Source organism: Micrasema longulum, unplaced genomic scaffold (assembly GCF_059751315.1).
Source record: "Micrasema longulum isolate JH-2025_06_02 unplaced genomic scaffold, ASM5975131v1 h1tg000299l, whole genome shotgun sequence".
NCBI classification, from domain to species: Eukaryota; Metazoa; Arthropoda; class Insecta; order Trichoptera; family Brachycentridae; genus Micrasema; species Micrasema longulum.
In genome coordinates this window covers 523,693-550,098 of record NW_028277503.1, presented here as the reverse complement: position 1 = coordinate 550,098, position 26,406 = coordinate 523,693, and the positions used below count along the sequence as shown (strand labels likewise).

The 26,406-nt window shown below is 30.3% G+C and overlaps 2 protein-coding genes across 3 annotated transcripts in view; both read right to left on the bottom strand.

Annotated features, from left to right (window-relative positions):
- Positions 1-193: 193 nt before the first annotated feature.
- On the bottom strand, positions 194-21,582 carry Gnpat (dihydroxyacetone phosphate acyltransferase). Of its 2 annotated transcripts, none has more exons than XM_088224591.1 (12): positions 21,236-21,582; positions 15,527-15,741; positions 14,792-14,968; positions 8,755-8,884; positions 7,341-7,544; positions 5,698-5,849; positions 4,252-4,753; positions 3,483-3,620; positions 2,674-2,753; positions 2,144-2,317; positions 634-797; positions 194-479 (listed from the first exon to the last, which is right to left on the bottom strand). In XM_088224591.1, exons 1-12 carry the CDS (start codon positions 21,252-21,254, stop codon positions 332-334), a joined length of 2,103 nt encoding a protein of 700 aa, XP_088080717.1. In that variant the 5' UTR covers positions 21,255-21,582; the 3' UTR covers positions 194-331. The 2 variants fall into 2 exon arrangements, with proteins under 2 accessions (XP_088080717.1, XP_088080716.1); XM_088224590.1 differs by lacking the exon at positions 21,236-21,582 and adding an exon at positions 18,599-18,771.
- Positions 21,583-24,279: 2,697 nt separating this feature from the next.
- Positions 24,280-26,406, bottom strand: part of GluProRS (Glutamyl-prolyl-tRNA synthetase) — a 42,461-nt gene continuing 40,334 nt past the window's right edge. The window contains exon 30 of the mRNA XM_088224589.1: positions 24,280-25,635. Coding sequence (XP_088080715.1) covers positions 25,464-25,635 — 172 coding nt within the window. The 3' untranslated portion in view covers positions 24,280-25,463. The remainder of the gene's footprint in view (positions 25,636-26,406) is intronic.

The following is a 26,406-nucleotide window of genomic DNA, read 5'->3' as shown; positions in this document are numbered from 1 at the left end:
CCAAAAGGAAAAATGTGTAAGTTTATTTTGAAGATATATTTAAGTATATTTTGTAGAAACAAAATTGTATAATCTTAATGAGAAATAAAAATACTTTTAAAAAATAAAAATCAGTTAACAGATGTTGCCGGCGCAATGACGATATATTTATTTTGGTTTTAATTTATTTATATAATTTAACAAAAACAATACACACATTTTATAAAAAATCTTTACATTATTTGAAAGCATTATTCTGTGTACATATTCTATTAGAAGAGTAATTTGATTTTGTAATTGAATTGCTTGTATTCGGAAGCGCTTTTATGAAATAATATATAAATAAACAGGTTCACATTTTGGCCAGGATACCGGTCTGCTCCATCATCACAGGATTGGAACGATCAAATTTCACGTGAATATCTGGAATGAGACTTTCTATCCACTGTGTTACGCCGGTTAACTTGGCTCCATCGATGTGGTAAAGTATCCCCTTATCGCTGAAAACAAAATTAAAATAATAATAAGTTAACATACTGCAACAGAGATGGAGAATATTTTGGAGAAGGGATGTGGATGTCTAGGCATTAACATAGGCATCATTGATTGGTTTAAGCGGTCACTTTAACTGTTGTAATTTATTTCAGTAATTACCTCCTTTCTTTGCGTATGGCTTCTTCAGCTACCAACCCCTGGATACAGTTGAGGATGGAGTCTAGAGAGAGACAGTACGGGTGGGTGTCTTCCTTGTTGGAGAGCTGCCACTCTAGAGATTGTTGTGCTAATCTCATAGCCATCTTTTCTTCAATGCACGTTTGCTGAAAATAATCCAAACTGTCAAATGTATGCAGAAATACACAAACAATTTATCTATGGAGAATATTACTGAGCTGACTTATCTACCGCAGTTTCCCAGAAAGAATGTATACCTGCGAAGAAGAAAAATTATAAAGAAGCGAGTCAAAATATTATCTATTCTATATATATATAAAAATTAATGCATGTAAGTTTGTTCTTTATCGAGGTTTCCCTGTCCCATTTTCCACACCTGAAAACTGAACACAATTTGACGTTTTTTTTAAAAAAAGAATGAATGAAATTTTCTGTGTCGGTATCTTTTCAGTTTTGAAAAATTATTTATTATATTTGTATACCGTACGTCCGAAGACGGCAGATAACTGGGTCCTTTTTTTGGATGGTCCTAGCTCCCATAAGTAACTTAAAGAAAAGTAAGACCACGTTTCTTCTTAAGTATTAAAAAAAACTGAGTAAAGTTTACAGAAAATACATATACATTTTTTTTTTGGATGGATAAGACTCAAATGGATCTTGGTAAAAGATAGAAAAGTAGCGACATTACAAGGGCAACCAACATGAGGCTTCAGATCACTGGTGTTCAATATCTTCCATTATGCCTCAGAGACTTGGACACAGACGGCCACGAAAGGAGAGAATAAAATGTAGTGTTTGAGACGACTGCTGCGAGTACATGATCAGAGCACAGAACCAAGGAGTCAATACTGAGTGAACTCGGTGTTTTCACATGTTTATCCACACAATGCGAGCAGCGCACCCTTTGGGCACATTACGAGAGCTAGGTCAGACAGCCTGGAACGACATGCTTGTAGACAAGGAAGGGGACATTTACAAATGAGGTAGACTTATGTAATCATGAGAGTCACACTAGATGAGTACGAGAAAGGTGGAGGACCGAGAAGGATGGGGAAGACTTGTCCGTGACCATGATGGTCACGATCCCCATAACCGAGGGATGGACTAGGAAGAAGAAGAAGACTCGAATTCGTATAATGATGCATATTGTGTTAAACAAGAATATAAAATGATAATTATGTAAATATTAAGAAAAATTCAAAGAGATTAAAATAAAAAAAATTACAATTCTACAAAATTTGCAAGTCCCAATGGCAGAAAATGGAGGCCGTGTTAAAAGGTATCCCCACAATCATTTGGTTATCACCCACGTGGCTTCGTCAAATGGAAGTGACACGGAGACAAACCTATAAAAGGTGAATTAACTATGTAAAAGAGGACTTGATTATTAACATATACTGGACTCCATTAAGACTGAATACGTCCCATTTTGGAAACTAAAAGGTAAAAAAATATTATAATTTGCAGTATCTAAAATAAGGGTTTAGCTTACTTTGACGAGGATTAAGCATACTCTGTAGAGACAGCTGAGGAATGGCCACGATAGAAGTTTCATTAGATTGTTAAGGCGTTCATTTCCACCCAAAATATATTTCTCTCCACTTGAGCTTCTAATCTCTGTGATCCCGTTTGTCTCCAGCATATATTGCAAACTGTTATCAAACTCCTGGAAGTAAAAATAATTTAAATCTACGAGTTCCATAATAAATTTGGCTAAGAGATAGTTTGGCTATGCAAATTAGGTTAAATTGCGGTAAAAGTAAATATTTTGTTTCTTACTCAAAATTTAATGAAGGCAATGTGTAAAGAAAGGGGAGTATTATTAAAACAATGAACAATCCAGGATATTATCAATAATAAAATTAAAAAAACATAGTTACCGTAAGCAATAGGATGTTTTTGTCAACAGACTATGGATGTACTTGTAATTGTTAAATAAATAGAAAATTGAGCAAAAACAATGATTCATTATAATTCATATCATGCGGTTATTATTAATATTGTAGAATAGGTCTAATTTACCTTAGGCTGGCTGTTGCTATTTACGGGAAATTCATACCGTAGAAGATTTCGCAACCTTTTGTAACTTTCCCATAAGACAGCTGAAAACAAATACACGCTCTTCAAATAATGTCCCCAATTTTAATAAAGCATAAAACTGTCAACAACTAATCAAAGTTGCTGTTTAAGATCAACCAATAAAAATATGAGTAATACACGCAATTGTTAATGTTACAATACGATTTTTTTATGAGTCATAATAAAAGTAATACATTTATTCATTCATTACTCCCTTTTCACACATAATGGTGCACTGGTACACCAGTTACCCTCACCAGTGATCCTTTTTTTTGTAACATAAAGGTAAGATGATCAGTCTAACGCTTCTAATGCTATGCTGCAAACTATGAAATATTGTAATGTTAAAACACCTATTTAAATAAATATTTCATGTTAACCCTGTCGGGAATCGAACCAGAGACCTCTTGCACAGATACAATTTTAAAAATTATAAATATGACATTTTCAAAAATACATATGTATGTTTAAATCACCAGTAAATCAAAAAATTCATGTGCCATAAATTAAATTTTGTAGGAGAGTCAAATAAATATTTGAAAAAGAAAAATTATTTATATTTTTTTAATATTTTAAATCAATTCCAAAACAATGTAGGGACAGGTGTTAAGTTTAACTATTAAGGATATGTAACATGTATACCACAAAGAAAATAATGTTTTCGACATTAAAAATAAGAAATTTTTCTTTTAAAAATTATATTTTTTAAATGACCCTCAAATTAACAATGATGAAAGATTGATCTATGCTACCTTTACTAACAGAAGTATTGAAGATGATGAGGTGAATGATGGCGGCAGATATAATCCAGTGAAGGACAGGATTGACATAGAGTTGTGTCATTATAACGGGAATAACTGTGGACATTGTCTGAACGCTTAGTTGGTGACCTACAAATAAACATTTAAATATTTAAGCTAGATTTATTTCATAGAAATAATATAAAGTAAGGCCCCTCGTACCCTTTACACTGAATTGTTTTGCTAGTTTGGATATCTAGCATTGGGGAAGTTTCCTCTTTGTTCCAATAAATGTCAACCTTAGGTGGTGGAAGTCAGTCCATTTTTTAATGCATAATATAACAGTATACTTTAGATAAAAATATTAACAACCATCAGAATATACTGTTTTTAATTGAGCTTTTAAATTAAATTTTTGTATCATTTTTAGGTGTAAGAAACAGATTATTTGAATTTCAGGTATTTCTTTTAGGAAAAATTGTTTCTATATTCGTCAGACTCCGAGGATCAGATTAATGGCGAATATAAAGGTTCCACTACATTGTTTATCTATGAAATGTAAATGTCAAAGACACAATATTACAAGATAGCACATTTTAGTCATAGATTGTGAAGGAAAATGTTAGGTAACACAATTTGACAATATGATTTTTTTTTGTAATATGTGTGAGATTTAAGGAACATTACATATTCCAACAGAACGACTCAAAAGAAGAACATAAAAAAAGGCGTTTGATATAGTTTTAATATATATAGACAGTCTCAAAAATATCTGATTTACCTTTCATTTTCTTTTTTATATCATCTGTTAATAAGAATGTATCACTATTGATCAGTCTCAGTTTGGAGTCCTTATCCATTTTTACTAGGTTATTATGTATGACAAAGGACTCCTTCAAATCTTTCGTCAATCTGCCTTCATCATAGTCTAAAACATTGGCGCCCAACTCCCTAAACACTCCGGACAGCCAGGTGATGCATTCAGTCAGATCTTGTTGGGAGAGAGGAGTAGAGTTGTGGAGAGAAATTGTGAGGGAAACGGAGAGAAGTTGGAACGTTGTGATTATTGCTCTCTGCTGTTGTCTGTATACAATTTCATGGGACATGTTTTGAATCAGGAAATTTTGTTCGGGAGATAATGACTGTGGTTCAATAGGTCTTATTGGGTGAACCGTTTTCTGAAGTGAAGCTCCAAAGAATTTCTTAGCTGAGAGTGGCTCGCCTACGTTTATGTAGATGCTCCCGAAACTGTCGCTCAAGATGTTCAAAGCCCTTAAAAGACCCTAGGAAGAAATAAATACATTAGATTAACATAACTAATAAAAAATACATTATTATCAACAATGCGTATTTTGAGTATAGCCAAATTGTTTTATCTAATATTGTGGGGTAATTACTACAACTAGGTATTTTCAAAATCTTATTTTTTTGTTATCTACTAAAAGCACATACATATTTGTATCTTTCTACATGAATGCTACAAAAAGAAAAGTCGTGATTTATTGAATTCATATTATAAAGATTTGAATGTATGACTTGTCTATTTGTAGCATTCATGGAGGAGGATAAAAAATTAGGGTTTCAGTGGGTAACTCGCTGATTTTGAAGTTACCTAGTTGTAATAATTACCCTGCAAAATTATATTTATTTTGCACATAATGTCAGAGAGTCCTACTACAGTTGTAAATTAATACCATAAAAAAACCAGGCTCAAGAAAATTAACTTTTGGTATTTATTGTGATCTCACCGGGAATCGATCATATAATTTAATTAAGAGATTGAGTTTTGAGAGAAAAAGTGGTTGCTGTAATTTAAAAATTAAATAAATCTACATTTTTCTTCAAAATACTTACACCAATTATCCATATATGGCATTGCTATGTCCTTTTTATGAAAAAATTCAATGGAAGATTTTTAACAAGCGACGCCGTACAATGTGCGTCCATACTTCTTTATGCATAAATTATTTTAAAAGGTACACGGTACGGACGTACTCGCTTAGAGGTTAAACTTATAATGTTGCCAAACACGGTGGAAGGTTTTTTTCAAATTTAAGTTAACTAGTTTCAGCACTACTTGCCCTTTTCAGAGCCTAGTTTTATGCAGTTTATAAAATGACAAAAATGAATAAAAAATTATAAATAAATTAAGTGGGCGTTAAGAAATTCACAAAAAAATTTTTTTTTTCAAAGGCAAATATAAAAAAATACTGTTAACATTACTTACCGATGTGGATTCTTTTGGTTTTGGTACGCCGAGCATCTCATATGCAAACAACCTTTCTTCTAAAACTTTATCGTAGCTAATATTGATTGGAACAAATGTTATATCTGACACTTCGTTTGAAAAGAGAGGCTCCAACACCATTGACATAAATCCTGTATAGAAAACAAAATAGTATTAAAATTGTTTATAAGAAGTTTGCTTAGCTCATCATTCTTTTTTTTTGCACCTGATGGGCATAGGGCACTGCATTAGTATATCAGTAGTTACATGAAGGTAAGATGGAGGGGACCATGAAATATTATAGCGAAAAAACACCTTTTTAAATAAATATTTCAGGTCAACCATGTCGGGAATCAAACCTGAGACTTCTTACATGGTAGGCATACACGCTGACCATTAGACCACAAGGTGGACAAAATAGCTGAAATGAGAGTTAAAAAGGCTATAAAATTGTATAGTGAAAAACCCAAAATAGAAAGAAATAAAAAATTAAATACTTAAAATATTTGTGTGTTTTTTATAATTTTTTATATAATAATTATTATAAACTTATATTTATATTAGTTACTATGAAAAAAAAATAAAACCATTAAGAAATAAACATTAAAAAAAATATTATAAGGACAGATTGTTAGGTGATATGTCCTTATCTTGTATGTCATATATAATATACAATATACATATGTTGAATTGAAAAAATATAATTTTCAGGTGTTGCCTAGTATGTAGGTGAAATAATTCAATTAGATGAATCTCACCCGCATAAATAAAGGTTTCAGCTCTTTAACTTCACAAACATCAACAGATGAAAGAATTGAAGGAATATAGATGTTCAAATATGGGCAGAATGGTGAATGTTACACAGTGTGTAAAGTGGCCACTTAAACCAGCCAATGACAGGTCATAACCCCTGTAGATGCCTAGACTTCTGTATTAACTTCTCTAAAATGTTCTTCATTTCTGTTGTAATATGTTAAAATACATAGGTCTAAAAAATTTTGACAGATGGTGCGTTGTGATTATCTAGAAAGTTAGACCATTCTACTCATGCACAAATCATCTATTTATGAAATGTTTCGCAGGATTATGGTTGGGCTTATCCAGAGACCAATATATGTACTATATATCACTGTGTCTTTCTACTTTCTTTTATAATAATTTTCTATGTATAAATATGTCCTTAAAAATGCCCATTGGGCGTAGATATAAATAAATAAATTACTAAGTTAATTGTGTAAATCTCCATAAGATCACCTCTTGCTAAATATTAAAATCAGTGGAATCCGCTGTGATCACGGTGGAATCTGTGACTTTTGACAACAATAACCGGTTGATAAGGTTGATAATATTAAACTCGGGATAAAAAGAAAACGAATATACTTAAGCCAAAATTCTAACCCCGACTCAACTTGATTGTCTTTCCTAAATCGATATCTCTTTCATTCTATGTTTTGATTGAAAAATTTGAGAAGTTTCTATACTTGCTCTATTTTTTAAGATTTTTGTAAAGAGAGGTTGCGAAATTTTTAAGTACACACCCGCGGTAAATGAAAATTTTGATTGATAACATTATCCACAATTCTAATATCCGGATCCCACTGCATATAGATAATAAAGATTTCTGTAACAGTTTTGAAATGTACCATATTTAGGTGCCATGCTTTTCCCACTCCGACTTCTGGTGCCTTCTATAAAGAATTGTACAGGAGAGTGGTGATGTGTGATGAGGGTGCGTACATATTGCCGGAATACAGCTCCGTATAGTTTGTCAGTGGCAAAAGTTCGACGCATGTAGAAAGCGCATGTATTCCGCATTATCCTGCCCATACCGACCATTGCATGGAAATCTGAAAATTTTTAAGGTTATTTAAAGACAAATTTATCCACTAGTAGGTAGTCATGACTTAAAATCAACAGACGGAAGAATTGAAGGAATATGGTGATTGAAACATAGGCAAATTTGTAAATTATTACAAAACTTTTAAAAAGTCAATCCTGATTAACTCATTGCACAACTAATAAAGATGACATAATTTGTTCATACAATACACCATTTAATTTTGACACATTTTTTTATTACAATAACATTAAGACTAAATTAATATTTTGTAATAAATAATGTGAAATAAATTGTAATTATTACATTTTATTGTCTAGTCAGTAACCGAAATATGCTTATTTATGTCATTTTTATTGTAAAAAAATCACTTTAAAGACAAACCGGCAAATCGCCGGCTTTGTGAGTCAGTGACAAATTGACCTTGGCCGGCGATTCGCGGGCTTTGTGTTGCAATGGGTTAAGATCACCCTAGGACAGCGGTTTCCAACCTGGGGGGTGCCAAATTTTTTTTAATGAAAAATCAGTTTACATACCATAATATCTACAAATAAATTTAACTTCAAATCGTAACGTAATATTTAAAATTCAGTGAAAGACCATTTATTTTTGACATTTCAATACATATACATTTAATTACTATTGAAAAAATACTATTTTTTTATTATTTAAAACGTGTCTATATTAAAGGTTGTAAAAATAAAATTAACTGTTATTTCAAAACAGTTATTCTTCCGAAACAGCCTCATAATAAAATCAATGATCAGGATATACAAAATTATTTAAAAAAAAACAGTTAGAACTGTTTTTAGAGCAGCGTGGAAAAGCCGTGTGGATACCTCTTCGCCAAGAAAGAATGAAAAAATGTAATACTGTTTCTATAATAACGGTTTAATCAATTATTGTAAACTGTTCTAGTAGTTGCTTGTGCTAAATTTTTTGCCCACGATGCTTTAAACTGTTATTTTTAGAAATACTTTAATTTGTGAAACGGTAACTGTTACTTCTACTTCTATAAATAACCGAAACACCCATCTCTAGTCTATATTATTGTAGCTATTAAAAAAAATAAGCGGTTGGGAGGCGACGAAAAAAATTTCTTTTTCAGGAAGGCTCAGCAGTACGAAGGTTAAATCGCTACCCTAGGAGGGGGAGTCCAGGCTTTGTGTATAAACATTTGGAAATATGTAATTAGAATATTGTTTCAATCTATAACTTACCCATTCCTGCGGCAACAGCTGGTAATTCTATGTCATAGTAGAAGCTAATATAGGTCATTAAGATAAAGTCTCCGTAACTTCTATGTGTTGGTACGAACACAACAGGATTGTGACCCATGGAGCCTTTAAGCTGAAATAATCAAAGTTGGTAAAGTTTATAATTGATTTAATGGTGAATAACTTGTGGGATTTATATTCAATTCTCAGTAAGGAAGTTCAGTTTATGTGAAATTGGATATAAAAAATGTTTTCTTAAACTCAGTAAAAATTAGAGCATTTAATTGTGCGATAAAGTTTCTCGAAAACGCATGAACAAATTAATACAAATAAGTTTTCATAAAAATGATTTACTTTGAAACGTCACAAGTTCTCGCAAACAGCTGTTTAGAATAGCCAATCAATTAAGTGTTTTGATTTATTTCCGGTTTCTTGGAAGCCACGTTTAGCGTGCTATCATACGTATGGGGTTCTTTTAAATGTCGGGATAACTCACCGACGACAACTAGTGACGTCACGGGCAGAGTAATTTTAAAATTACATAACTTCAAAAAAATCGCAGCGATGATAATACGATACATAAAAATAAAAATACAAATTTTGGCTTAGTTTGACAGTTTAGTAACAAATAAAAATATAAAAAACTACTAAACTTTCGCATTATACTTCGATAAAGGAGCATGTGTGGCTCCAAAACCGGTCGGTAATTGAGTAAATAATAAATGCTTAAAAACAAAATACTTTTATTTTAATTGTAATTATTTAATAAATAACTACAAACTTAGTGCTTCAAATAATATTTGAAGTGGGTATACTAGCAAAAAACTTTAACTCTCAAATCCCTGATTTGAGAATTCAAGCATTTAAGTTTTGTTCCAATTTTACTCTTTTATATCTTATTTAAATATAGTGCTCTTTTAAGAACATGTTTTTAATTTTTCCGTTTCTTAATTTTATATTAAGTTATTAAAAGCTTTCAGCCTGAATAAAATACCCGGTATACGACTTTTAACCTTAAATTTATTTTTGAAACTACAGATATATGAAATTTAATATGACTTAGTGTATTTTGCCAGTTTGTAGAGCATTAAAAACTTTACAAAACTGCAGTATTAAGTCGAACCGCAAATTTTCGAGTTAACGATATAGATTTTATGAAAGATTTAGATTTGTTGTGTAACTTGTATTCATACCTATCTACTTATTTTCATAATGTGTGAATCATTACATTATGTGATTAGAAAGATAGGAGTATGTTGATCGATTTTTATATAGCACGTGTGGTATAAATAATTATATTTATAACAGTTTTTTACAGGTAAACATCATTAAAAGATAAAGTAATGAGAGGGTTGTTTATATAATGTTGATAAACACGTGCTTGCTGACTCATAAATGTATTTTAACACTTTGAGTGCTAGCATTTTTGACATATTTTTAGATAAGAAATATTACGATTTTAGCTGTATAATTAAATAATTAAATTCATTAATGCAATTATGCAATTTTTTTCTCAAATTTATAAGGCTTCTGAGAAAGTGTTAAATTTGTGACATTATTTATAAGTGATAGAATTAAAATATAAAAAAATAAATCAGTTTTATAAGTACAATGCTGTCTAATTTTTACTGTTTTCTTTGATGTGTTTATTGTTTTATGTTTCCAAAAATATTTTATAGTGTTTTTTTTTTAATTTTTATAAGAACCATGAAGGCGTGCACTCACTATCAAGAATTGGAGGATTAATATATATTGAGTTTATAGAAATATAAAGCCAACAATGATTAATTACATATTTAAAAAAAGTTTGAAAGACAGACCAGTAAAGTTTTGAAGTAATAATAATACATATTAAATTATAATCCATTCTTAAATATGCGCATGTATATGTAAGAGGGTGAGTTTGGGTGTATTTGAATGAGAGTAAATGTTCAGGTGTGTGGAAGCGTGTTTGTACAATTCAAATCCAAGTGAGAGTGTAATAACTATCAACGACTATGTATCACAGTCAGATAGCTTTAGTCATAATTTATTTTTAAATTAATTAAGGGGCATGTTAAATATATCAATCAATGAAAAAAAAAAAAAATTTGAAGAACGACGGAGAAAAGAGTGTCGTGCATAGTTAGTGTTGTAAAGAAAAATGATTATGTAGGCATAAAAAAGTATGAGTACAATAACTAATTATGTAATACAAAACATATATTGTTTCACATATGAAAGGTACAGGATATAAAGGATGGATGTCAATTTTTATGTGTTTTAAACTAATAATTTAAATCTGACGGCAGCTCATATGATCTATATTTTTGTGGAATATAATTTAACATAAAGGCTGTCCTTTCCAAGATACTTGAAAAACAAAAAATGCATACCGGAGATTAAGGATGGACAACAGTTAATTACTGGAAATAAAGCGGTAATTTAATATTAAAGAAAACCCTTTTTAAAAAAAATTGTTATTAACATATTACAACAGAGATGAAGAACATTTAAGAGAAGGTAATATAGAAATCTAGGCATCTACAGGGCTTATGACCTGTCAATGGCTGGTTTAAGTGGCCACTTTACACACTGTGTAACATTCACCATTCTGCCCATATTTGAACATCTATATTCCTTCAATTCTTTCATCTGTTGATGTTTGTGAAGTTAAAGAGCTGAAACCTTTATTTATGCGAGGTCATTACCTTCTCTTAAATGTTCTTCATCTCTGTTGTAATATGTTAATATAAACAGCTCCCCAGGGAGTTGAATCCAGTTCTTGTCTACTAAAATTTGGACAAACTCAAAATATTGTTGATAAATTACCTGGTCCATGAAGAAGTATAGAAATTGAAAAAATAACATTTTCAGGCGTTGCCTAGTATGCAGGTGAAATAATTCAATTAGATGAATCTCACTTGCATAAATAAAGGTTTCAGCTGTTTAACTTCACAAACATCAACAGATGAAAGAATTGAAGGAATATAGATGTTCAAATATGGGCAGAATGGTGAATGTTACACAGTGTGTAAAGTGGCCACTTAAACCAGCCATTGACAGGTCATAAGCCCTGTAGATGCCTAGATTTCTATATTACCTTCTCTTAAATGTTCTTCATCTCTGTTGTAATATTTAATATAAACAGCTCCCCAGGGAGTTGAATCCAGTTCTTGTCTACAAAAATTTGGACAAACTCAAAATATTGTTAAATAGTTATGTTTCTTTATATTTATCAAGTTATTTTAATGTCCAAGAGGTTTGAAAATTTAAAAACCTCATTTTTTAACATTCAACTCTTATATCTTGTACCCTTCATATTAACACATTTTGCTGAACATAAGTAACACAATAATATAAAATATTTTTCACAAGATTTTACAATGTAAGTGGAAATAAAATTTTACAATAAAATTGTTATATAACGTGTTTAATTTAAAGTATAAAAAAGGTACTTTTAAGCAGATATCCGAGGATCCATTGGGTTAAAAATACAGTAAATGATTAATTTATTGAGTTCAATGACATAACATGCAGATAATAAAACATAATTTAACACAAGGTTTGACATTAGTACAAAAACAAAACAAATACTTCACAAACATATGTTTAAAAATATATTTGAAAGAATATACAAATAACTATAAAACTAGAAGAGATGGATAGATTATGTGGAAGGGGACGGAATAGGGTAGGAGAGACCGGAAACTGGAGAAGGGTGGCCAGAGACAGGAGCCGATGGAAAGCGCACTTGGAGGAGGCCAAATTGCATCTGGAACGTAGGAAAAGAATATAATATATAATAGAATAAATACCTAACCAACTAAACGGTCTTTTCACATTTTTTTATGGCTATTATTTTAAAATAAGCAAAAAATTATGATGGTAGCAGTATTATTATTTTTTCCGTGCGATGTTGGATAAATTTTCTACAATGTTTTAAAATATGCATATTTTGAATAACCTAAAAAATAAGACGTTTCGCCCCCTGAGACAAATGGGGCATATTATGTTACCATGCCATACTTGTACACGTTTGTTCATTATCTCATGGACGGAGTAAGGCTTGAAAGGGCTTCAACGTCCAGAGATCTCGGGGTGTTGTTTGATGCTCAGTTATCTTTTAATCTTCATATAGTTAATCTATATAATGACTCCCTTAAAATGCTTGGTTTTGTTCTTAGAAATGCCAAGATCTTTTCTAACACTCAGATTATGAGGACATTGTATAATTCCTTGGTAAGAAGTCGTTTGGAGTTTAGTTCCATTATTTGGTCGCCACATGAGACTCGATACTCTTTGATGGTGGAGAGAGTGCAGAAAAAATTTCTGCGCTATCTGTACTTAAAAGAGTGTGGATATTATCCTTGGCTCTTCCCAACCGACTTTTTACTGGGAATGCTAGGCTATCAGTCATTATGGAGGAGGAGGGACGTTCATTTGGGTGTTCACTTTTTCCAGGTGATCGGTGGTCGCATACATAACTCAGAAATTCTGATGGATGTAGGTCTGTTCGTACCTGATAACTATCTTCGACAAAGACAGCATCGATTGTTATACCTACCGCGATGCAGAACCAACCTGCCAATGGTTATGCCGGTTGGTAGAGCAATCTTGCTACTTAATCGCATCGCCTCGGATGTCGACATATTTCACGACAGTGGGCTTTCCCTTAGGAAAGCACTTTCTAACTTTTAATTTTTCTTTTTACATTTTGTTATATTATTTTAATAACATAACTATCTACTGTAATTTGTGATCTATTATTGTATTTAGAATGAATTGGGTCTTTTTTCTGTAATGTTCTAAATATCTGAATAAATAAATGAAATAGTAATGAAATGAAGCATACTCAGCGGGCATGATGAGGGACGTCAAAATGACGTGACAAATTGGGAGCCGTTTTGTATGTGCACGCTTTTAAACCAGAAATTAATAAATGAAAACTTGTTTTGCACACACTGATAGTTATATCATTAAAATTGTAAAAATGCACTCTAAATATTTCATATATTTTGAATGTTAATCCTGATTTTTTAAATACTCTATTGTGTCAACTCTTCATAAAATCAGACCCTATAGAATGCCATTCATTCCCCTCTATCATTAGAGATAAATTTCCCTTTTCACACATTCATGCATCCACGTCGATTAAACTCTATGAATATAAGAGCAAAAAAGTTCTGACTGACACAGGAAATTCCTATTATGTAATAATAATGTAGCGCCATTTTTGTGAAAAGTAACCTCAAGAGCATTTTACAATTCTATACTTAAAATTACATTCTAACTAAGCTAACACTACATAATATTAAACTGTCATATTTTAAATTTGAAGGTGTGATAAACGCAAGGAGTAGGATTTCAGTTGAGATCTGAACTGACAATTTGCAAGTGTAAAGGCAGTTGGTTCCAGGCAGAGGGGCCGACTACAACAAGAGCATGATCTCCGAACCTAGTGTTTTGTCAGAGCTGAAGTTTAACAAGTTTTCCTCTACCCGAATCAAATGATGATCTATGAGTGGATTTTCTTTGACACATATTTTCCCCAATTTTTGGACAATTTGTTTTTCAAATGATATTTAGTGATTACGTACATTGGCAATATGTCTGCTTTATTAATAAGACATTTGGAATGTTCTAAACAATATAACCATTTTTGTAGATTGCCATTATTTTTTTGGTGGTATTATGCAATTATCTGAGTAGTAAAATAAAAAAATATAAAAAAATTACATAAAACTGTAAACGTTACTTAAATTTTGTTTTTTCAGACTTATCTTACTAATGAACAGGGCGATCGACATATCATAATTTAAAGGATAACACAGAATAGAGTTTAATATTAATTAACTTGATTTTCAATAAAATAAGAAATGAGAGTCTAGAAAAAAATACTTCAGTCAAAATTATGGGCAAAAAACATTCTTAAATAACTAAATTAACACCGTCAGCTATGAGTTAAAAATAAGAAAGAGTCCTGGACGAAATCAAATTGAGTCTAATATTAGCAACAGAAGAAACAATTCAAAGAATGTAACATAAATTCTAAACTTACCGAAAATATGTTTTTTTCGTTAACAAGTACACTTGTGTACATTCTGCATAATACTTTAGTGGTAAAAACTCCGAGCCAGCGCACATTGTACATTTTTCTATCTAATCCTATTTCTTCGAGCATGGAAATCATTTCTTTTTGAAGTTCTGCCTTTGACTTCTTTAGGACAGGACATAACTGAAAGATAAAATAAAATTAGATATAATAAATCTAGGCTGGAAATGTCTGTAGGTACCTACATAATAAAAATGCAATTGCATGAAATATCAGAAGAAAACCTCAATCTATTAAATAAAAATATAATATGTTTTACACCATTATAAAATGATTTTCTATTATCTAAAAATAATAATACTTTACGTTATGTAGTTACCAATTGGTATAAATTTCGTCCTTTTGAATACATATAAGGCATAAAACGTAATATTGTCCAAACAAACATTAATAAGCTATTTTTAAAAGGAATTACCCGCTAAGTTTCTATTTTAGAAGCTTATCAGCAGATGAGAAAGATAGGATATGGAAGAAAGTTATGAAAAATACACCACAACACCCAGTTGAGCGAACCTCACAGTTTCCATCCAGAGTTCACAATACTACCACGGAATCACGATCCAATCCGTACTTTCTATGTTGGTATCATTGTAATACATGTAAAACTTGACTTGAAAACTCTTAATCCGAGACAGCAGATTGAATAAAAACAAGAAGACTAAAAAAAACATTGTAATTTACCTCATCAAGGAATTGGTCAAGTATCTTACTTTTTGCCGTAAATGCTTTTAATTGTGTGGGAGTAAGAACTTTGACTCGGTGGGCAGGTTGGGGTTGCCAGTGTCTCGTCATAAATCCTACGGCATCGTTATTTACCCTTCGAGGCTCCACGATGTCCTTATAATCTTTTAGAAAACTCTGTTTAGACATCTTGGAATTTATTATGCTGAAATGTTCTGAAATAAATTAACAAATAAATTTATTTCAGTATTAAAACAAAATAAAGGAAATTAGAATGCTCGGAACATCAATGCAACATAGAAGTTGAGATAAAATAGTGACATTTATTACTCATAAAGATAGGAAGGTTAAAAGTCTACCGTAAGATCATAAGTTGAATGCTTTTGTAAGTCAAGGAATATACAAGTGACACAATTTGTACTAGTATAAAGCATAGTATTGCAATAACAAATATATTTACCTTTCATATATACTTAAAAGGGTGCTTAAAGTATTGTCGGTTCACAAATTCAATAACAAATATTAAACAAAGAGAATAATTTAAACATGAGAGTGATACAAAGTTTATATACTTTAATATACTATTCAAATATCCAAAATAAAATGACAACAGTAAAAATTTGTTTACAAAATTACATTTAAATATCATCGGTGATACTGAAATACTGCATAAGCATCAATTGTTTTTTTTTTGGCAGGGGAATTTTAAAAGCGTTCTGTTAATATATTACTAATGATTTTAACCAACCAAACAAACTGCTGGAGTATCAGAAAATCTATCAGTATTTAGACTAAAAATATCAATAATTTAAAGTTACGGCTCTTAGTGCCTATGATGAATTTATTGCAGAAAAACATTTTTGTAAATAAAAACAGGTTACCTTACGATATGTGAAACTGTTATAAACGTATCTGTATTTTGAAACACATTAACTATATATTTTTGAGAGAATCAGCATATTTTAAGGAAAAAACAACTGGTTTTAGAAAAAAGTGTGAAAAATTAGGACTATATTTCACATCAAGAAATCAATGTAAAATTATCGGCAAAATATCTGTAAACTTTTAATCATTTCTCTACTGATACACTCTTGAATGATCAAATATAATTTTTCAACTAATTTTCCCATTAAATTATTTTTTATGCTTCTGAAAGTGTTTATCTGCTATTTTATATCATAAATCAGTTATTTTATTTGTAATGAAAATATATTTTTTGTTTGTTTATATTATGGTGAAATTTGGCTGGGCACCATTCAGCCTTTTTAATGGAATAATTTTATTATTAGGAAGATGTCGCGAAGAAAGCAATGAAACCGGTCACTGGTTATTCCAAATTTCTATAATAAATTACAATGAACTTCCAACAAGAATTTTCACTAATTAACTTAAATGTTTCAATAACTTTGTGTTTGTTAAATATTATTTTATGTGAAAACAAATTTAAAAATGTTTATTTATTTTAACATGTTTTTTAGAGGACCTTGACTCACTTTGAATATAATGATTAGTATACAATTTACTTCTTAGGTGTACATTTTACACCTACACTGTGTAAGTTCCCTTCAAAGCATTGGACAACTTTCCTTTATAATAAAATAATGCAGAGAAACAATAAATAGAGAAGCACTTGTAGTTTTTTTTCTCATTTTTTACATGTGCAAACTTTTTTAATAACTTATGTTAAAAATATTTTAAATCACTAACCACGGAATTAATTTTTCATATTTGACTATCTTTTCCGCATCCCGAAACAAATAAAAAATAAATTATGTATTTAAGTGATGTAAAAAAACTGTTTTTTAGTAAACAAAATATTTTTATAATAAAAACTATTTCTTTGCATAAAATGTCACAATTTCTACTAAACTCCACATTTGTTTATTTGGAAAAAAGAGGTTTTAGATATATTATTTTTACAGTAATTCAAACTAAGTGCGATGGACTCTTGCCACCAATTATAATTAATTCAAGGTATAATGCATTCGTGCAATATTGAGAACATACGTATATTTATATAGGTTTTTTATAAAAACTATTATGATATTAATGTTAAATGAATAAAAACTCAATTGGTATAAACATTGCACTTAATTTCTGAAAAAAACAGTTAATCCTATTTAATTGGAAGCTGAAATAAAAATGCTAAGCAGTAATGTATGATATGAGACTATAATTTGAATACCGATTTTTAAAAAGTGTGCTGAGTACAAAAAATAAGGTTTGGCCATTTTATTTATTTATTTATGCTTTATTAAGTTAGTTCATAACATCTTAAGAACTAATATAAACTTTTGATGACATTGATATTTAATATCAACATTTTTCAAGAATATTTATTTAAATTAATAATTTTAATTGTTTAATTTTAACTTCAGATGTATTAAACGAGTATGTCACACCTTAATCTGCTCAATTAAAACTAAAAATTACCAATTCTGCAATTACTATGTTTGTCTTCTAGACCATCGACATTATAAAAAAACATTTATGGATTTAGTTGATTTTGTAAAAAAATATTTTATCTGTATAACATCTCCTATTACTTAGACACATATAACACAAGGGTACACATCTTTCTAAGCCAAGGCCCTTATTACAATAGGAAGTTAATAGAGTCAAATTCATATTATTTATTGTTTCAGCATTTTCTTTGTGGAAAAATATTTTGAATTTATTTAAAATGAAAGTAAGTTTTACCACATAAGAGTTTAATATATTATAACACGTTTCAGGTATTCTGAATTATTTAAATTAGTTTAATATATTATATTATAATTCAGAATACCTGAAACGTGTTATAATATATTAAACTCTTATGTGGTAAAAATTACAAAGTGTTTAAATTTAAATAGAGTCAAATTCAATTGTCCGTGAAGTAAAATTGAATTTTTCAAATGAAAAATTGAATATTAAGATAAAATTAAATTTTATACATGTTTAATTACATGTTTCCGACGATAACACTTCAAATTTTCACGCAAATATTTTGGCAAAGAAATTTCAATTTTATTTTACTTCCCATTGTTGGTATCAGGGCCCAGGAATACATATAACATAATATGGTCTCACCTGAAGTGTAGATTTCTAAAAAATCTACAAACATCTCCCTCAAAAAATCAGCTCCTTTTAAGTAAGTTTCCATTTTCTACTTGTAGGTATACAGTAATTAATAAACTAAACCGGCGCGCAAAAATAAAACCACATTTGAAAAGAACAGAATGACACAATACATATAAAAATTAAAGATATTTTATAATTATTATTTATTTAATTAATTAAGAGTAGCGGGCCTGTGCCAAAGTTGCAAATCTGCATTTCAACAAGTTATGATTTTAAACAGAGTATACTACAGATAGAGTAATTACAAAATTATGTTTTAAAAAAACAGATATTTAACTATATTTATTATGAAGTTAGTTAGGTACTTTTTTATTTAATATGGCTGTTGCTCGGTGCAACCTTACACGACACAATTTATTATAAAATGAATAGTTATTTTGTTTGCCAACAAAATTAAGTCGCGCTACTATTAGATAAGATAGTGAACCCACAAAACGACACTTGTAAACTAAATAAGTAAACTAGAAAGCGATCTAATTCTGGCACTAAAAATCAAATAAAATGTTTGCTTGCACTTTAAAACAAGGCATACAAATTGTTTTATTATGCTAATGTCAGAAGATGTATTCAATATGTATTTAAGTGAAATGTATAATGTATTATCAATTATTTATTTACACCCAATGTTTATTTTTTTGCGAGGAAGTTCAGTGGTCTTTATTGTTTGTTAATACACTATCAAACTAACTCAAAATTCAAAAAATAAAATTATGTTTATTATTAGTGCTATGATTTTTTAAAGTTTTGTAATTAAGTACTCCGTGCGTGACATCACAAATTTCCTTCGGTGAGTTCTCCTGGTTGGTGAATTGGTTTCCCATAAACCAGAAATCTATCACAACACTCTATCATTAGTTGATTCGGAAGAACTAGTGACGTTGTTCAAAGTAGTTTGTTTTTATTAAAAAACTTTTTTTTTTTTTTTCATACACTTTCAAGAAACTTTGCAGTATAATTTAATGTTCTAAATTTACCGCATGTAAGAACACTTTTTTTATATCCAATTTCTCGTAGAACTGAACTTCCTCATTACAAAACATGATTTTTCACATAGGGTAAATAACAGCACATTATTAAAATATGATTAAGGTTGAACCACTGACACATGATATATAAACACGTTATTCCTATACTAGCAACTTATAAAACATTGTGTTGAAATATCATCTATTGCATGCTTATAACATCTCTATTTAATTTACGTCATTAAGTGTTTATTATAGAAATACAAAACGAGTGATACTTAAATCTATTAATTTAGAATAACCACTGATCTTTTTTTATCGCTTTTTGATAACATCTTTGTTATAAAAATCAACAGGAATTTACAGGTATAATGATCTTTCATCGGATGGTTTAAGTGAGCATTCAATATTCTGCATATTTGATAGTGACAGATCGAATTTTCGGTTTCGGACAGTTTTTATCTGGTCGAAACCTGTAGTCGGGATGTGTCAGATTATGTTTGGCTGTACTCGGGTGCATCTTATGGCTCGCGACTCGGTCGCATGACCTGTGACCTTTAGTTTGTTTCGACTTATGACCGGTGAGTGTTGTTAGATGTCACGTTAAATTTATTCCTTTTATTTCATTGTGTATTTTATTCGATTTAACGTTAAAAATGTCAAATTTTGGCCGTTTTGATGTCTCTTAACTTATTTAAATAAATTTCGGTTTCGGCCGAAACTAGAACAGAAGCCGAAATTTGGTTTGGGTTTCGGATGAAAATCTTGTTTCAGAAGGCCATTAATATTTGAACATCCACATTTCTACAAATGTTCCATCTTTTGATTGTCATTAATGCTTTTTTCAAAAAGATTTTCTTGACTTAGGTATTCATGTATTTTGATAGATTCCCGTGGGGGTCAAATTAGTGTTTGTCTACCAAGATTTTTAAATACTCAAAATATCATCATTATACCTACCTTATACAATAAAAAAGAAATTAGTTTTTAGTGGATTTTATTAAGTTGTATGATATTTAAGGCATATTTTATGATATATGTATTTACAAAAACAAATAAGTACGTACTTAAACTTTGAAACAATGTCAAAACACCCCTAGATTCAAAAGCAATAGGTAAGCTACTCTATATTCTTTTTATTTTCCCGTGTATGTCTGAATGAGAAAAACAAAAATACATAGTACATTTTACTCTACGAGTTTGTATTTTAATGACAATGTCTTTAAAATAATTATAGGTAAATAATTATATTAATTTATTTCTCAAAAATTGCAAAACACTTTTTTGAATTGAAACATTTTTTATAGTTCTGGGATTACGTAAAAATCACAATTTGATTGAATTCATTGGCAAGTTTTGAAATATGTTATAAAACAAGTTTAAATGATAGATAATGTACATGGATTTAATATTTTAAAAGCGAACAATTATACGATTTCTGAGAATAATTTTAATAAAAAAATACCTTAAAATGATTTTGCATTTGAAATATTTGTCGATTTTAATATAAAATTATCAGATTCATGAGATAAGATGCGCATTTAATAATAAATTGTGGACATTGATGATAATAATTTTTCCCGCACTGCTTTTGAAAGATAAAATTAAGAATTAAACTTACCGATAAGTCCACTGTTCATCTCGTCATTATGACATTTAAGCTTCAGAATCCTAGTATCAAAGTCTATGTTTTGAAATAAATTGCAGAATATCAGAAAAGGAGGAAAAATATTGACAAAAAACTACACTTCTTGTTTGCATTGACAGTACGAGGTTGACATTTTCGACTTTGACAATCGCAACATGTTTGAAGAGATAAATACGATACTTTCTACCCGAGACAGAAAGAAACAGATTTTGTTAGCAACGCTCACAGCTTCGTTTGGAACGTCCACATTGAAAACAAAAATTAATGGTTGTATGATGATACTTATTTGACCCTGAGCTTAAGTATCTACCTGTCCACTCTCTGTAATGTTTAGTTTCGCATATGTAAATAATGAGACTTGTTTTTTATTACCTTGTTTGGACGCGTTCAGAGTCGGCTTGAAAACAAAATAATTATTGAATTTTTCATCATTTTTACCTATTTTATTTTGTCTGCTATTGGCAGGTGTCAATAAACAATCGTATAAAAAATATCATTTTCCGAAAAAAATCGTTCTAGTGGCATAATCCAGGGAGAAAATCGAAATTTTGCTTTTCCGTTCTATCGATGCACTCCTCGGATGACTGCGAAATACTACCAAAAAATATATGATGGGGTTACGGAATTAAATTATTGCATTTCTTAGGTCTTTTCAAAAATATTCTGAATGTTCTAAATATATTTCCAATTTACGAAATCGCTAAAAATTTATTGAAAAAATATGCACAAATCGACATTAATATTCGATATTATGTGATCATTTATTTAGTTTTTTTCTTATTATTTCTGAACTTATAATTTTTAGATGTCTTGACTTATGAACTGGAGCATCGATATTTTTGAACTTTTGGACATATTTGATACGTAGTAGAAATATTTACCCATCAATAAAAAAAACTATATGATTGTCAGATAAGATTCTACTGACTATAATTTATTTCATTGTGATTTACCGATGCTTACCAACCCTAAGAGCGCATTTTACAATACATTATGTCAAAAAAATACGGAATTTAGTGTAAACATACGGGACCCAGCATTTATTATACCATGTACGGTCCCATATAATTATTGAAATACAGCACATGGCTAAAATTGTAGCTGAAAAACTGAATGTATTGTAAAATACAGGACAGTTGGTTACCCCACATACATAGAGGACATGGGGTCATCATTTTTTTAAGGGATGATGATGCAAAAAAACAATTGAGGAAGTTATTTATTCTCAATATGTTACATTGGATAATAATAATCCGGCTCTGAATTTGAAAGATCTACACAATGACAATGTCATACCATATTATACTTTAAGCTGCCTTTTATGTATAATATGAAAAATCACTCCATTATTTTCTATAAGTGAAGAATAAATAACATAAAATAAGCGTATTTTTCATAAAACCTTTCAAGTTCAAATCGTATATTATTACCTATGTATATTTTAATATACTAGGATATTTCAATATTATACATGGCAAAGATATAACCTAAAGTGGCGTTCTATCCTTTCTGACTTGAAATTGCGTAACGGTTTGTTAGTTTTTTTTTTCATTTGTATTTTTAATTTTATTATCACAAATATAAAACATATTTTTTTAATTATGTGATTACCTGCTGTGTAAAACTTTTGTTGAGGCCAAAAACCCAAAAAATAAAAGTTCTACTAAAAACAGTAATAATTTTATGTCTTACCTAATTGAGTACAAACAAATAATAATAATGATAAAAGCATTTTAAAAATATATATATTTGTTTATATTTTAATGATTTACCCAAATATACGTATAATTTTCTTTTAGTTAACCATGTTAGAAAACCAAAAACAAATTGTGCTAGGGGGGAGTTTAAAGTTCGGACCTTCTGATACGGAGTTCACGACACTATCCACGGGACGAAAATCCGTCTCTGAAACTAAACACCAAACTATATATAAATACTTAAAATGTGGAGGTATTGAGCAGAACAAAGTCACTATTCTAGGTTAAAAAAAGAATTATTTTGTTAAATGTGTATCGGGTTGTGGTCACATGGCTAGCTCTGCGGACTAACAGATCAGAGGTCCGAGGTTCAAACCCCACTCTACCCACTCTTTTTTTTCCTATTTTCTAATAGCTCCGTATACACATGTTGAAAATGCTACCAAAATTGAAATATTTGTGTAAATTGTAAGAATGCAAATATTTCTTTTTTTTAATTAATAAAATAATTAGGTATAATATTCATATAAACAGTTCGCTGAACCAAGAACTTCTACAAACAAATTTGGTTTAGGTTTGTAAAAATTGGAAATAATAATTTTTAAAAAATAAAAAATCTTCTATCCTTCCATGGACTGTGACTTGAAGTAACTTACTTATGCTTTGAAAAGGTTCACACTGGACCATACATTATAAGAACTTAATTATATATAGTTTTCATTTCTTGAAAGAATTTAACTGTATTATCTGGCAATGTTATCTGAAAAATAATCTAAGCATAAAAACACCTTTCAAAGTTTTATGCTTTATGAATTTCTGTGTAATTTTTGTGTTGTGTTAGCAACTAGTGGTAGTAGAACTGAGATGGGCTTTTCTGCTTGTTTCCTAAACACGGAATTAAAAAATAACAATTGAATTCAGATTTCCGCTGTCAGATCCGATCCTAACTTCCATGTTTACAAGTTACAGATCATTTCATTGATATGCTGTGTTGACTTAGAGATGTGGTATTGATCAATTAATATATTTACTTTCTGGGATTGATGTGGGAGGAGGTGAGAGTGCTGGCTGCCGATTGGATTTCCCGGAGGTGTCTGGTGATGTTCACCTGGTCCACTAAGGAGCGGATATGGAAAAAGTGTCGTATCTAGCTAGGCAGACTTACCTTGAGAGACGGATAATTTAAGTATATGACGAATTGTAAACAAACAAATGTGAATGCAGTAAATAATAACTGGACATAGAAAATAAATATTATAATATAATTAAGGTTAATTATGAGGGTAAAATAAAATGGGTTTTAAAATAAAGAAGAAAATATTAAATTTAATAATTTATTGTCTGCTTTCTGATTTTATATAAAAATATATCCAGTAAATAAAAACGTTATAAACAACGACAAATGCTTTAAATTAAATGATAATAAAATGAACGATACATTCATTTTAAACCATCGAGTTATTCATTACAAATTCAGATATTTATGTGGCAAATAAATCCTGTCCACTCAACTCCATTTCGGCCCCTTAGAGGTAAGTACTTCAACTTCAAAAGGTACCTTATAAATATTTTTTGTAGATTTTGATACAAATACGTTCTCAGAGATCATTGCTATGATTGAAAATTATATTTAATTCCTTGTCAAAAATCAACATTGCATTCATAACATACTATATATTGGTTTCATTGAAATAATATGTTAAATTATTTCATTGTTTTTTACAAAAAAAATTGTTGTAATTTTTCTAGTCATTAAGTTTTATATGTATATGTATTTTACTGTATCTCTTTTCTGCTAAATAGGCACCATCAGGTTTCTGGTGGGATTTTTCCGACAGGTTTAGTTTTATATGCTTATTATTACAAATATAATTTTATGTTATTAAGTTAAGTGACAAAAAGGCATACATATCTTCAAAAGACAACTGTATTTTTTAAACCAATCAACTGGTAAAAAAAGCCCTGCAGATGATAAATCATAAAAATCCCACGAAGCAGGAACATAATATTATTTAAAAGAGATAATGCAAATGTTAAAGAAATTTATTCACTAGACAAAATGATGAATATTACACAGCGGCTACTTAAACCAGCCAATGGTAGGTAAACAGTCCTGTAAATGCTTAACTGCGTAATTGCCATATTTCTATAAACTATTATGTTTCCAGGAGACACAAAAAGTGTGTTTTTTAAGTTTGTGCTTTGTGACAATTGTAAATAATTGAATGTAGAAAAAAACGGTTCCGAGGCACATAATATTTTTCACTTTCGTGTAAATTAAGATTTCACATTAGAATCTTCAAAAAAATAATATTCACCAAAATGGCGAGCGATATTTTGCAGTGACAAAGAGGTTATTGATTCAACTATTACAAACTACTTTCAATTCATTCAAAATTAGAGTTATGTTTCTTTGACTAAGGGGCCGGAATGTTTATATAAAAAAAGTTATTCAATTAAATATAGAATTTTATTAGGTAATAAATAATGAGTGTAGTGTTAATTTAGTAGCTTCTTCCGAAGAGGGTGAAGAATCGGGGCTTGGCAGAGCAGGCGGGGTGGATGCACTTGTCTTGCATGACGAGAGCACGTGGCTGTTGGAAGGGAATGCAGAGAGCCTTGGCTCCCATAGCTGGCAACTTGGCGGCGTCGCTGTTGTCAGCATCCACTTCCGTTCTGAAATTTTGAAAAAATTACACCGTAAAAACTAGAAACGTTGGGCGAGTGCGGACTGTAGTAATACTTGATTGATTGACTGGTTTATTCACAAAGATTCAGCGTCTTTCACACCATGTCCTACTATTGACATTACAATACGTGTTCCTTGTGGCTATAACTTTAAGAACCTGAAAACTTTTCCCATAGATTTGTTCAATAGTAATGTATAGTTTTTCATTATACAATCATATTGAAAGCAAGATTGGAGATTTCAATTTTTGACGGCAGATTTATCAATTGTGTTCTGGACACGTGGATTAACAGGCAGAATTAACTATAAAAATATATTAAGTATAAATGTACTAGCTGGGAACCGCGGTATTTGTTAGCTGAGTGCCAGGCCCTCAATAAATACAAGGGTTCTCTTTTGAGTTTGACCTCAGTGATACCGAGGCAATTATAGCTTATAGAATATGCTTTAAATTAAATTATTTTCCAATGCATAATGCCCGGCCTCGTGATGTAATGGTCTGCGCATTTGCCTACCATGCAAGAGGTCTCGGGTTCGATTCCTGACATGGTTGATAAGAAATATTATTTAAAAGGGTGTTTTTACACTAGAATATTATATAAGCCCTAGACTGGTACCTGAAGCGTAAAACTGATCACCTTACCTTCCATGTAGTAAAAATGATCAAGATACGCTACAATTGGTGTACCAATGCAGTGCCCTATGCGCCATTAGGTGCGGAATGGGAATGATGATGATAAATGCCCAAAAAGCGCCGT

What these genes read in the sequence shown, in the direction of transcription:
- Gnpat (XM_088224590.1), bottom strand. Translation starts at nt 18,671, where the DNA reads ATGGAAACTTACTTAAAAGGAGCTGATTTTTTGAGGGAGATGTTTGTA. An exon ending in TTGACCAATTCCTTGATGAG is followed by an intron (nt 14,969 to 15,526) that starts GTAAATTACAAT and finishes TTTATCTTTCAG; the next exon opens with TTATGTCCTGTCCTAAAGAA. An exon ending in GCCATACGCAAAGAAAGGAG is followed by an intron (nt 480 to 633) that starts GTAATTACTGAA and finishes TTTTGTTTTCAG; the next exon opens with CGATAAGGGGATACTTTACC.